This window comes from Drosophila serrata, unplaced genomic scaffold (genome assembly GCF_035046125.1).
Source record: "Drosophila serrata isolate PLE 108 unplaced genomic scaffold, ASM3504612v1 contig_272, whole genome shotgun sequence".
Lineage (NCBI taxonomy): Eukaryota > Metazoa > Arthropoda > Insecta > Diptera > Drosophilidae > Drosophila > Drosophila serrata.
The window spans coordinates 1,120,924-1,135,438 of NW_028257170.1; the positions used below are offsets into that span (position 1 = coordinate 1,120,924).

Sequence of the window (14,515 nt, forward strand, 5' to 3'; positions counted from 1 at the left end):
AGTGGCAGCAGTGTGTTTGTGTGTCACAGTGTTCAAGTATCATTAAATGAAGTGGGTTTCTGCCAGTTTCGAGCACACTTGGGGAAAGCATATCCAGAAAACAAAGTGCATTCTGTGGCATCTTTGCTTGTTGTTCTATCTGTCTCTGAGACAGGCCTCCTACTGTCCTGTCCTGTCCTGTCCTGTATATATATATATTTATATGTATATATAGATATCCTTGATATTTTTATGCTCTAGGCTGTGTGACGTTTATTGTTTCTGTGACGGAGGCGGCGGCGGCGGCGGCAGTGGAGGATCTCCTTGTGGCTAGGGCCCAATAGGCCAAATTTGCCATGACATCTTGAGATGTGTCGAGACACGACTGAGTCCCATGTCCTGTGCCTTGGGGCAAGGCTCTGCCTCACTGGCTTCTTGCCACGAGGACACTACTCCTGCTCCTGCTGCTGCTTCTTCCTTGCCGCACACATCTTTTTTGTGCAAATTTCAATTTGTGCACATTTCAATCACAAGTGCTCATTGGGGAGTGTTCCAAAACCGCCCCAGAACCTACTCACACACATCCTTAGACCGCCCCTAAAAGCCACCCAGCGACCGTCATGTTTGGCGCTCGTTTTAATAGTTTCCGTTTCCGCTTTGCGAGTTCAAAGCAATTTGATTTGCCTTCCAAGTGGCAAGTTCCTGTGGGAGGCGGCGCACGAAGGGAGGCGGATCAGGGGGAGGAACACAGATGGGGTTGTGCAAAGGGGTGCTGCTAACGGGGGGTCATGGGGGTCGAGAGTCGTGTTTGCGTTTAGTTAACCCCCTTTTTCCGCACTGAGAAAAGACCTAAATTCAGGAGGGCAAAAGCTCCTTGACTTGGAAACACTTTATGGCTTGAAGTCTATTTATCTTTAAATAATATTTAACAAGCTTAACTAGCAATCGATATAGAGTTTATCAGGGATAAGCTTGAGCAAGGGAAATCGGTTGTAAAATAGTTTTCTTTCATTTGAAATACATTTCTTGAAATTATAATCCAAATATCTAGAGATTCTTTCATTACTTGTACTTCAGTACAAGTACTTGTACTCATTCAGTACTTGTAATTAATTTTCCTTTAAACAATTAACTTAAGCATTCAGGTAACAATCGCAAGTAAATAATAATTTGCAAAGGTTTAGTTATGAATGGAAACTTCGTTTTCAAATAAATTACTTTATCCCTACACAACCCTTTCCCGTATTAAAGTCAAGCTAGTTCTAACCTATTTTGAAATAAAGGTATTTAAAGATATTCCCCTTTCAATTTAGATTTTCTCTCAGTGCATATACCCCAGACAGAGATGACCTGCTTCATCCACCACACTTTTCGGACACTGCACTGCACTTACTTGCTCTGCGGTCTTCAACAGATTCTCAATCTCGAAGCTGCTCGTTCGCGATGTGGGCTTGGCAACGCCCAGTCCGCCCATTCCGGCCATGCCTCCCATTCCGCCCACGACCACGCCCCCGGCGGCCGCAAGTTGGGCGGCCATAGCGGGATCAACGAAGGAGGGGGCTGGCGAGGATTCAGCCTCCGGCGAGTACAAATCCTTGCTAGTGCCATCTGGAAGGGAGATAAGCGAATGTTGTGATTAAGCGTTATTATTATTATTATTATTATCATTACGACTTTTAATATTACTATCGTTATTATTAGTATTCCCTCCCTGCCAAGCAATTAGTTGTGTGTGGCGCGGGAATATCGATTAAAGAGCCGCTTTTTCGGTTATTTGTTGCCTGTTAATTTTAAATTCCATGTTTGTGCAGTAAAAGGCGTACGAAGGAATTTCAATACTGGCGAAAATGGTCTCCTGCCTGTGTTATTCCCGGCTCAAAGCCGAAAGTAATAACGACAAAAAACAGCCAGAAGCAACACAGCAGCAGCAGTAGCAACAACAACAAGCCGTAATGATTATTGCTGCAATGTGTTTGCCACAACGTCCACACACTCAGGACGAAGCAGAAAGGATATAGGATGTACTAGGGAGACAGGGGAGAAACGGAGCTTTTAACCAAAAAAATTTATGGCCCATACATATGAGGCCAACTCTCTGGGAAAACCCTCTTGCACTCAGAAAAAGGCAAAGACTCACCACAACTTTTCTTTTTTTTTGTTGTGAGGAATTTGTAATCTAAAAACTAGATGCATGGCAACTTCTTGATGGAAGAATTTTGTGGTGCAAAAACTAGCAAGGAATTATAAAGACTACACCATATTATTTCTTGCTAGAAGAAAAGTTGCACAAAGTTTTGCATATTGAGTTGGTAACAACAAGTTGCCAACAAAAAAGAGCTTAAATATGTCAGAGGTTTATATATACAAGTTGGTCTTTTATTTAGACAAATTTATATTATTTTTGATAAGAAGAAAGATTACTTGTTTAACATTTACTTGAACACATTTAATTTAATCACATTTCTGTGCAGTTTTTGAGTGAGCTATTAAAAAATTTAAGTAGCATATATTTCTAAACTATTTGTATCATTAAATCAGTCCAGCATAAATGCTCTAGAAATACGTTTAAGGAAAACGTTTCTTTATACAGAAACTACTATTATTTGTACAGTGTTTCTTTTCAGAATATATATATTTTCACCCAGTCGTTATGTGTTTTTCTGTGGCTTGTAGTTGAAGTAGTTTGCCAGCACCCGGGAAGCATTTAAAAATCATGTCCTTGAACACCGCCTTGGTGTCCTGCCGTCTTTGCTACTGTTGTCTTGGCTTCTATCTCCTGCATGCAAATTTGCTGGCAACAAATTTTATGAGCATTTTCCCTAAAATTTGACACCGCACACACACACACTGAGTGTGTGTAGTTATTGGAAACTGCCGCCGCCTTATAAATTTCAGTTTGCGGTCTCCCTTGGCAAACTGCACGTAGTCCTGCGGAGTCCTGGGGAGTCCTGGAGTTCTTGGGTTCCGGGTCCCTGCCGGAGCTAATAACTCGTGGACGTGCCAAGCCGAATTTGTCGATGGCAAATAACTTTGCCAGTTTTAGTGGCTTTAAATAAAGTAAGACTTGCAGTTGTTTATGGCAGGAAGATACGCTCGAGGAGCTCTCAAGTTGGGCCACTTTTTTGACCTCGTCTCCCATTTTATTTGGAGTTTTTCCTCTTGGCAGGATACTAAACAACTTGGCACAAGATGTGCATAGTTTCTCTGGGGGTTAATGATCCCTTAAATGTTTTCCAAGTTTTTGGCCGGAAATCGGACTCCTTTTTCTCTCGTTGGGTTAACTTGCCTCAACTTTTCGGGATTGCATTTCGGAATTGCAATTTAATACAACTAATTGGCAAGTTTGTGGCCGTTGGCAAAGAGAGAGTATCAATATAAAATGTAAATCCCTGGCAATGAATGGCGTAAATTTGATTTGAAAATAGAAAAAAGAAGCCACCCTGTAATCAGTTCTCTTTCATTTCGTTCCCATTTTTTCCTTCTTTTTAAGCCACCAGGATATGTGTGTCAAAAATAAAAATGAAGAAATAAATATTAATACGCGAGCACACACACAAACACACACACACATAGGGGGAGAGTCGCTTAATTTCTGCTACAATTTTACTTTTTTATATTTTTTATTTTAATTCTTTTTTTAGTGTTCGTTCTGTGCCTTTTAATTGTTTGCCGCAACAAAAAAGTTTCATTTTGTGTTGCCTGTTGTTGCTTGCCGCTGCGTTTGTTGGTTTTAATTGTTTTGTGTTCTTAGCCACTTCGGCTTTTTGAGTGCAGTGCAGCGTATGTGTGTGTGTGTGTGGGATTTGCATATATGGATGTGTGTGGCACACACTGAGAAAAGTGATAGTTTTAGAAAATATTTTCAGTAAGTATCTGTGACCAGTAAATAACTATGAGCAATAAGTAACTCTGAACAGAAAGTATCTATTACCAGTAAGTAACTATGAGCAGTAAGTAACTATGAGCAGTAAGTATTTGCAATGGCCACGTCATATTTTTAAGGTCGAAGGCTGATCACTTGCACTATCACTATCGATGTAAACACTAGGTACCCCTAGGACAGACTGAGGCGCGCGCGACCTCAGCGCCTCTATTTATAGTCCCCGGGGAAGAGAAGAGAAGAGAAAGTGAGTGTGAGTGCGCGGGAGAGGAGTTGCCTCTAGAGATTAACATAAAGCGATAGCCATAGAGAGAGAGAGAGGGGGAGAGGCAGAGAGAAACAGCGAGCTATTTAATTTAACTATAATCAATAAGTAACTATGAGCAATAAGTAAATCTGAACATTAAGAACCTATGTCCAGAAAGTAACTATGATCAGTTATCAGTCATCAGATTAAAGATCTACTTTCTAAAAGGTATTCAACTTTAACTGAAATAAAGAATAAGAAAGGTAAACAAGCTCCCAAAGTCCCATTATTTTTCTCTCAGTGCATGTCCATATGTACGGCTGTAGTTTGTAATCCTGTAATTATGTAGTTGGTTGTTGCAAAACGACACACATACACTCTCTCGTACACACAATCGTTGCCACCCCCGCTTTTCCTCCTTACTTATTGATGTAATTGTTGTTGTACAGGGGATTCTCTCCCTCTCTTTCCCTCTTCCTCTCTCTTTCTCTTTCACTCACCCCCACCCTGTTGCTGGCCGTTGTCTAGAGAGCCAGCATTTAATGCAAAAAAATAAAGAGAAAAAGTATATATAAATTACTTTAATGAACTTTACAAATTCGCATGCATGCCCGGAAATGCGCTTTTTCGTTTCCTGCATGCATGGAAAGAGATGGCTATACGGTGAGTGAACGAGAGGGCTGTATGAGTGGGGGGAACAGAGTGAAAGAGAGGGAGCGTGCATGGAGACCGCACCTCAACGTTAAGGCTCATGGAAACGGAGCCCAAGCCTGACACGGATACGGACATGGACACGGAACCGTAACCATAGCAGTGATTAGTATGCTTTTGTTGTGCGAGTAGCTGATGAATGCTGCCTGCGGTTTTCCACGGTTTTCCACACCCCCCGCTCCACCACTCATCCCCTCGCTCACTTTTAAATGTTTTAAAAACGGCCGAATTTCCCCAACAACACACAACGATTTTGAGGTTACCCAGGGGAGAATTCTTTTGGCATTAAGCAAAGTGGGTACTTAGTACTTACTCCAACCGGGGGCCGGAACAATCAGTCCAGTTATCATCTCCTCGCTCATCACCGGCGGATCTGTGGGTGGCGGTGGGCACACCAGCGAGTCAATCATATCATCCGTAACACGCATGATCCCCACTAGATCTGGTGGCTCCGTGCGCGAAGACCTGCAGGAAAATAAAATGAATAAGGGCAAATGGTGGAGATTATAGTCAGAGTTGTGGTATTAGCATAATTCCTGCAATGGGAATTAAACTTAATAAGATGCGAAATATATATGTATAAAAAACTGTAGCACACCTGGCAGTGTTTGCAGTTAATCGAAATGAATTCGCATATTAATTATATGAATAATTATATGTATGTGCTTCATTTTTTATGTAAACTTAAATAAAAAATCAGTTTCAGGTTTTCCAGGCCATCTGGTCGTATACGTAATATTTCATATACTTAATTTATCTTTCTAGAATCCATCAGTTCTCTGCGTTTATATATTGTATATGTATAATTATGGGCAATATCTTTTGAAGACTTCCGAAAATTAATGTAGAAATAGGATAACTGGGCGTATACGTAATATTTGGAATTAGTCGTATACGTAATATTTTACATAATAATGTTATCTTGGTACAATTCATCCCTTCTATCTCTGTATATATTCTTTTAATATATTTAATTTCTTTTAAAGAGTTTAGAAAATTAAAGAACGAATATGGCAACTGGGTGTATACGTAATATTATAAATTTATACAAAAAAACTATTGTTCTTCCATTCCTTGTTTATATATTATATTCATATTGAAGCTTAAATTCGCATTCTTTAAAATAATAATTATCGATTTTTTTATATGACAATTTTTTCGTCAAATCAATGTTTAAAAAACACATATCTAAGCCAAAAATCCATTAATTTTAATTCGGAAAGCATTTCTAGATTAGTTTTTATTAGTTTAATAAATCTGCACACTCAATAAATATTTTAAATTTTTGACAATTTGAAGAATTTTAACGAATTTTTACAGAATTTTGAAAAACTTGTTAATTTTTTTTTCCTAAGATGGCTAGAACGACTCTGTTTTCAATGCTGATCGAGAATATATATGATTTATAGGGTCGGAAATGATTCCTTCACTGCGAAGCAAGCTCCTGACGAAATTATAATACCCTTGGAAGATACCTGCCATATGAAGGGACTTTCCTCACAACCTTCTCAATTATAACTCCTTTATCAGAATTATTTTTTGCACCGTGTAGTATTTGCATAATTTCCGTTTCTGACCCTCCTGACAAAACCAAACAAATGAACGTATAGCAACACCTGAAATGGATTCCGGATTGCTGTCTACTGCCGTGACCTTTTTCTGTGTCAGTGCGCGAAATTAGCAAAAGATGCGGAAAATGCTCCCAACGTGCATAATTTGAATGGACGACGAATGGCTGTTTGGGGCTGAAGCAGGATGAGGATGAGGATGAGGACTGGCACTGGGACGAGGACGAGGATGAGGACGAGTATGCGGAGCAGGAATGGGCGCATTTGGCTCTACAAACGCTTAGCACAAAAGCTTTTCTGTTTTCGTTTGCCATAAAGAGAAGCTAATTAGGCTATCAAAATGCCGTTCGGCTGGGTGGCGGAAAATGGGAGAGGAGTTGGGGAAAATGGAATGGGGTGGGGTCGGAAAACTGGTAGGAGTCGGAGGGCAGATGGTCAGCGAGACGGAACAAAGTGAACCCGTGGACCACGTTCTAACTGCATGGCCAGCCAAAGAACGTGAAGTGGCAACGTGTTTGGGTTACGGCTTTCCATTTTTGTGCCAGTAACCCCTCAGTAACCATCGCTCTCTACACCCTTTACATACATTTTCCAGCTGCGGCTTGAACTTGTTGTTGACTTTGCTGAAAAACTATAAACCAAAAATGGTTCGAAAATGTACATGGAACATTTTTCGGTTCAAAATCTCTTCATTCTTTTTTTTTTTTTTGGCCCGCTTTCCTTTCCGTTCGTGCTCTTTTTTTTTCTTTGTTGCGAAACAATTTTTGCTACTGGTTTAGTTTTCCCTTTCCCCGATTCTGTGTGTTTTTTTTTTGGTCTTTGGCCCTTGGTCCTTGGTCCATTGGGGAAACTTCTTATGGTGTAACATCATCAAAAATTGGCAAAGCTTGTCGATTGTTGACATTCTGGGGTGTGTGTATGCAAGTGTGTGTATGAACTTGATGTGGCTGTTGTGGCTGCCAGAGTTAGAAAGCTTGATTGCAGAATGTTTTTAATTAACAACATCAGCTCAGCAGCTGCAGGTTGTGGTTTTTATGGATTTCTTTTTTATTTTTTTTTTTGTGTGATCCAACAGTGGCACCATAACGAATATTATACCACGTCAGCTGAAGGAAATCAGCGGGAAATGTGTCAGGCAGCCCGGGCAGCTTCAGAGTTCAGTTTCCCTTCAGCTTTATGAGCCATATAAAGGCGAAATGGACACAAATTTCCACACGATAAGGAGAACAATGAGCTGGATATTGCATTACGCTGTCACAGCGCTCTCAGCTAATTGACAGGCGGCCGGGACGACTGCCGGACGACTAAAATAGTTAATTAATCCGTGTAACTGAAATTTAAACAATGGACTACCGCTGACCGGGCCATCGCTCCGTGTATATACACGGCGTATACTTTATGGTGGACATTCATTCAGGTTTGAACATCGAAACAGATGTTAAGCAGAGCATAAACACAAGAACAATGACTGGCAATGCTCTGTGGCTGTCATAACTTACCGCATCATCATGCTGAGCGATTGTTCCTCCTGCAGGACGCTCTCCAAGTACATCATATCTAGATCGGACACAATTGCCCCATTGATGACCATTATTTCGTCTCCTTTGATGATGCCTGCAATTGGTTGGACACGGCAGCGTTAGTTGTGCGATAAAACATATATTTTATATATACATATACTGATATCTATATCTATATAGGTAGTTGCAAATAGGTTGAGTTCTGCTGCGTTATTGTTGCTTTTCAGTCGCAGTCCCCTGTGTATCCCTGTCTCTGGGTAGACAATAGATTCTGGGCGGGATCTAATGCCGCATGGCAATCAAGGTGGTTCTGTGGGTCTGGAATCAATGTCTGACAATTGTGCGGCTGCTCTGGACCACTGACATCTTTTATGTAACAAACGATAAGCGGAATGTCTTCAGCTGCTGCTTCTTATTCAGCTGCTGCTGCTGCTGTTGCAGCTTTTGTAAAACAATAACAACAAGAGCATTGTGGTTTTTTTTCATTGTTCATACGCCACGTTATCCCACCGACATCGTTCTCTCTCCCTGTCTCTGACTCTACCTTTTTGCACTGTACTTTTAAAAGGAGAAACTTTAAGTTTATAATCCAGAATTTAAACCTTAAAACAAACTTCTGAAAAGACTTTAATTTACAGAAATTACTTTTATTTTTCTTGTAGAAACTAGTATATTTGTCGGTTTATTATATATATTTTCTCTTTGTGCATCTTCTCTAAATATTTCTCTATCTGCTGCGTTCGTTAGCATTTTCTACTTTGTCTGCATGACTCGTCTATCATGTGTGTATGTCGCCCTAGCTCCCTAGCTCCCTGTGTTTTCTACAGCATTTATTTTACCCATGATGTTGGTTATTCCTTGTTGTCTGTCCTGCCAGGCTTCGACCTGGCCTCCTCCTTCTCCTCTACTCCGCCCCTATAAGGAAAGGACGAGTCTCCTTCTTCCTGTTGACGACATGCATTGAGCTGCCTGCTATTGCAAGTTGCTCGTGTCGCTTATCATTGTTGCTGCAGCACCAGCAGCAGCAACATTTTCTTAAGGCAAAAGTTCGATAGACAGATATATGTTGTTCGGAGCCCGGCTCTTGGCCATATATATTTTACCTCAGACACACCTTGGTCCCATTATGTTTTCCCCCCAAGCTTTTTTCGGGTGAGTATGTCTCGGACCCCCCTGCATTTGTTACAATTTAAACGGATTTTTACATCTAAATGCTGGCAAGGCATGACACATGCGATTTACCATATAAAATGCACAAATATGCACTGCAGAAAATAAGTATTAAGTATAACTTTCAGCTTTAACGAACATTAAACTGAATGGTATACTACATTATATGAAAATAAATCTGAAGAACAGGAAGTATATGATTGATGTATCACCCTCAAAATAAACTTGCTTTTCGTCATAAAATATAATTGTCACAGTGTAAATACGAGAATGGTATGCAAGTGCTGTGCTGTGCTGTTCCTTATCCTGAGGATTATTTCTGGCTCTGGGAAAAGACAAATTTTATTTATATTGCGGTGGCTCCTAGATGCCAGATCTTTATCCCTGTCTTTTTTTCTTTCTCTCCGATTTAGCCTGCCATATGCGTTGTCAACACGTTCCCGCTTCCGGTTTCCAGTTGGCTTGGCCCAAAAGGAGACCAGGCAAATTGTTATTCCATGTTTGCCAAATGCTTTGCTACGCTTGTTTCTGGCTCTGGAGTTGCCAAACTTTGTGCACTTACTGGTGCTAACCAAAGGGGATCTGCTTAAAACACTGAAGGAGCTGCACTTGAGGACTCGACGAGGACGCGAGATGAAGACTTTAAGACCCCGAGTTAAGGATGGATTTTGGACGGCGCGAAGCAGCTTTATTATCAGAGCCACCGCATTTGCTCAGTTCGTTACTCGAACCATTCCACAATTAGCCAAGGAAAGTGGCCAGAATTTTCCGCTCCCCGAGCCACATTTGCATTTGAAAGCTGCGGTCAGGATTTTCATTTGCCATTGCCCCTGTTTTTGTTTGACTCGCCAGTGGGAAAACTTTTGTGCAATTCGCTCGTAAATGTTGTCTTCGAGCCTGTCCGAGAGACACTGAGGGAGCTTTGTTTTGCGGTTGCTGCTTAAGAGTTGCGTCTTCCGACATGCTAATAGCCATTAAATTCAATTGTACCCAGCTGCCCTTGTCCCTACGCTTCCCCTCCTGGCCACAGCACCCGCAATCCCTTCAATCATCCCCGGCAATGGACCACAGACGGAGGGGCAGCAAAGTTTCCTATTGCGTTCTGCGTTTTGCAAATGTAAATGCGAGTCCTGCCAGAGTCCTTAATTTATGCATACACACGCCACTACAATGAGTGAGGGCGAGAGGGAAGGATATTCTCCAAGCGAGAGCGAGAGCCTGGCCAGATAACGCTAACGGTAGAGGGCTTAAAGCCGCACTTAAAGCCCAACACGTTGTATACGCAATATTTGATGGCAAATGCCGAACAGCGAACAGCGAATGGCAAATGGCAAAATGCTACCAAAGCCCCGGCTATCAGCAGGGATATGGCAGAGTATTGAAGCCGGGGAATCACAGAGACTAATAAAAGCTTTTGGTCTCCGGGCCGTAGGCGGCAGTTTTATCTAAAAATATCATTCTCTAAACTCGTAACTGAACTTTGCCTACGTGCTTTATTTATTTAATTCAACAATGGATATAGATTTTATTATTATTTTCATAGGAAAGTTAATGGAACAGCACATAACTAGGACATAGTTGTCATTTAATTTATTAAAAACATATAGCCCAAGGATATCTATTTACTATATTTCTATATTTCCAGAGTTTATTTATTCTGGTGAAATAAATTGACATGAACTTGTTTTAAGAGTTGGGAAATGATATGCAAAAATATAGGTCAACTGATACTCATGTGTCTTATATTGGGAATTAGTAGGAATTTTCTTCAAATAAGCACAACTTTATATGTCCCAGGCTATCCGGTCGTATACGTAATATTTGGCATAGAAAAGTTATCTTTTCACATTTTATTCCTCATATCTTACTCGTTATATTGTATTTAAATACAATTCTTTTAAAGAGTTCAGGAAATTGAATAACAAATACGGCAGCTGGGCGTATACGTAATATTAGGAATATGTCTCAAACCAAACTGTCGTATACGTAATATTTCATATACTAAAGTTATCTTTCCACAATTCATCATTTTCCATGTGTATATATTCTATTTATATAATTAGAGACAAAAGAGTTCAGAAATTTGAGGAGCAAGTAGGGCAGCTGGGCGTATACGTAATATTAGGAATATGTCTTAAACCATCTGGTCGTATACGTAATATTTCATATACTGAAGTATATCCATATATATTAGGAATAAGTAGGAATTTCCATTCTTTAAATGTTTCAGGACATCCGGGCGTATACGTAATATTTTATATATTTAAGTTAACTTTACATAATTGTTCCATTTTCTATGTGTATAAATATATGTACATATAATTAGGGTCAAACTCTTTAAAGGAGTTCAGAAATTTAAGAAATATAAAGGGAAACAAGGCGTATACGTAATATTAGGATTAAGGAGGAATCCACCCAGTCGTATACGTAATATTTCATATACAAAATATATCTTTCTACAATCTGTATAAATTCTCTACATTTATTTGGGGAGAAACTCTTTAAAGGGGTTCACAAAATTTAAGACAAAATAGAATAACTGATGCGTATACGTAATATTATAAATGAAAACGTATACAACTGTTTATACTTCATTCCATTCATTTTTTTTTAATATGCTATACATATTGAACACATTTCAAGAGTTCAGAATTTTGAAAAAAAAAAACAATAAAGGAAACTATGTTCTTGATGACATTTTCATTTGAAAATTTTTTCGATAAAGAACAATTTAAAAAACCCATAAATAGCCCAAAAAAGCATTAATTTTAAATTGGAAAGCGTTTCTTTGCTAGTTTTTATCAGGTTAATAAATCTACATACTCGTTTAAAAACTTTAAATATATTAAATTTTTTGTAAATTTTTTCACAATTTTAACTCCTTAAATTTTTTTTGAAAAAATTTAAAAAATGTTCTTTTCCTTTGACATGGCTAGAAAGATTCTCCTTTTAATGCTGATCAAGAATATATATGACTTATAGGGTCGGAAATGATTCCTTAACTGCGTTGCAAGCTTCTGACTTAAACTTTAGTATAAAAATGTGGCTAACGGTACGTATACGTAATATTAGATTATCAAATGATTTCTTAAGCCATAACAACTAACAACTACTAATCAGGGCCAATTCTCTCTCATTTAATTAAGCTATGGCTTCCTTAATTTCCCTGCCAACGAATGCAACATTTGTCCAATCGAAAAACTCATTAGCAGAGTTGCTCCTGCCACGTTCTCCCCCACTGTATTTTCTTGTGCAACTTTTTACCCACAGAAAGAGGTTGGGTTTATATTCTTTTTTCTTCTTATTTCATTTGTTCCTTCCGGAAAATTTCGTGAGCATTGTTTCATGGATTTTTGATTCGTTGTCGCCTTCAAAACCAACCAAATGGTGGCGCTCGACGTGCTTAATGAGTTTTCTGCTATAACTGCACCGGCGAAATGTTCCTGTTCCTTCGGTTCATCACTTTGCCAAGTGCAGCATTGCAGTTTTCCCACCTGGCGAAAAAGGGGAAGGGATGGGATGCGATGGGACCTTTTCCTGTTCCTGTCAGTTCCATAATTTAAGGCGCTGTTCTAGTGGCATTTCGACTACATCCACTTGACTCCCGGTGTCCTCATCCGTCGTCGACGTCTTTACCGTCATCGTCGTCGTTGTCGTTGTCGCAACGGCAAATGCAAATGCCAGCTTAAGTTGATTTTAAGTGATAGAAAAACAACAGCGGGACGGGGGGAACAGGGACAGGAGCTGAAGCTGAAGCTGAAGCTGAGACGGCTCACTCTCGAGGAAAAACCCCTTTAAGGACCTGGAACCACAGCTGCAGTAAACCGACAGCGCCCACACCTGGCAAACATTTCGAGTGCGCTGCTCATCACCATCATCGTCATCCTGGCAGCCTCTTTCTCCCGCTTTTTATTCTGGCCACCTTTTTTTTGTGTGCCGGGCGAACAAGCGCTGACAGTTGACTTTTTGCATTGCACGCCCCGAGGAGGCAGAGGATGAGGTGCTCCTGCTGCTCCTCCGCCATTCAGGCTCAAACTCCACTTGACTCGACTCGGTCTCCCTTGTAGACCAAAGTGAGTTTGCTCAAGTTTCGCCTTGTGCTCTCTCCAGTTTCTTTTCTTTTCCTTTTTTTTTTTTGACATAAAAGTGAAAAGCATTTAAATATAAAAGCAGCACACAACTACAGAAAAGAGCAGGCGGGTAGCAAAGGCGGGGGCAAGGCGAATTGGAACGGAGGTGAGCCGGGCACTTTATAATTTTCTTGGCAACATTGGGCCACATTGTTTCGCCCGGGGCGCCAGGTGAGTGGAGCTTGAGTCCGTGGACTTCCCCTTCTCTCTTTCCCTCTCTAGGGACTACCTGGAGACAAAGACTCTATTTCATTTCCTCGCGTTCCGTTGCGTCACCTCAATGGCATAAATTAAATGCATGATTTCATCGCCTGAATGCGATTTGTGTCGGAACCCATTTCGTTGTGTGTCATGTCATTTTAGCGTTCGTTCTGCGGACGGCCTCAAAGGCGGTGTTATCCTTTGTGCTCGTCCAGGTATACAGGTGTACAGGTATATAAGTATACAGGTGTACTCACCGTTGTGCATGGCCACGCTCTTGTCCTCCACGCGACTCACGTAGCAGCAGAGCTCATCCTGGCGCTCCGCATTCTCGATCAGTTCCGCCTCCACGGAGAAGCCCCACATCTGCTCGAGAGTGGTCCGCTGCAGTTCCACCTGGTAAAGGATCTTCATGCAGACCTCCACGAACTCGTGATTATGTAGCTGAAAGAAGAAAATGGTTTATATTATGAGTAACTTATGGTAAATACTACTTTTGGGTTAAAAATATATATGATTATGTGGCCTTTATCAATAATAATGGTATAATTAAGAATCGAAAGAATTCAAATCTATAATAATAGTTTCCAAAGATATTCTAACACTCGATATAACATTTTCTAGCAATATTTTAGAAACTTTTCAAGGGGTTTTTAAAGCTGTAAGGACAAGTTTTAAGTGAATTGTAAACCATATTTTTCTTACTATTTAAAATTGTTAAGCATCTTTATGGGTAACTTCCTAAGGTATTTTAAAACTCCACAGATTTAAGAACATTATTTTAAGTGCTGATTTTTCTCTCTCTCCCCCATTGGAGCAACGAAAGATCGATGGAAAGTGAGTTTGAGTGGACGAGTTAAGTGCCAAATTAGCCGAGTTATGCAAGCTAGTAGAGTAGTTTTGCTATTGATTGAGTGGAGTTACTGGGAGTTGCTCCAAGTTGTTGTCGAAAATTTATTGAACTGCCACCAGCGAAAGGAAACTTTTTATTCAGCCCAAAAGCCGCACTGCACTCCCTCGTTTTTTTTTTTCTCTCTACAACCATTTGCAGTTGCAGTTGTCAGAGTTGCACATTTTGTGCCATTTGCCAATTGGCCTGGCCAATATTT

At 40.3% G+C, this 14,515-nt stretch overlaps 1 protein-coding gene across 38 annotated transcripts in view; it reads right to left on the minus strand.

The window, feature by feature from the left end:
* Positions 1-14,515, minus strand: part of sif (guanine nucleotide exchange factor still life) — a 97,938-nt gene that overhangs the window by 19,319 nt on the left and 64,104 nt on the right. For all 38 annotated transcript variants that reach the window (XM_086833895.1, XM_086833893.1, XM_086833906.1 and 35 more), the window contains 4 exons: positions 13,664-13,850; positions 7,885-7,999; positions 5,131-5,282; positions 1,373-1,587 (listed from right to left, as the gene is read on the minus strand). In XM_086833895.1, coding sequence (XP_086690021.1) covers positions 1,373-1,587; positions 5,131-5,282; positions 7,885-7,999; positions 13,664-13,850 — 669 coding nt within the window. The remainder of the gene's footprint in view (positions 1-1,372; positions 1,588-5,130; positions 5,283-7,884; positions 8,000-13,663; positions 13,851-14,515) is intronic.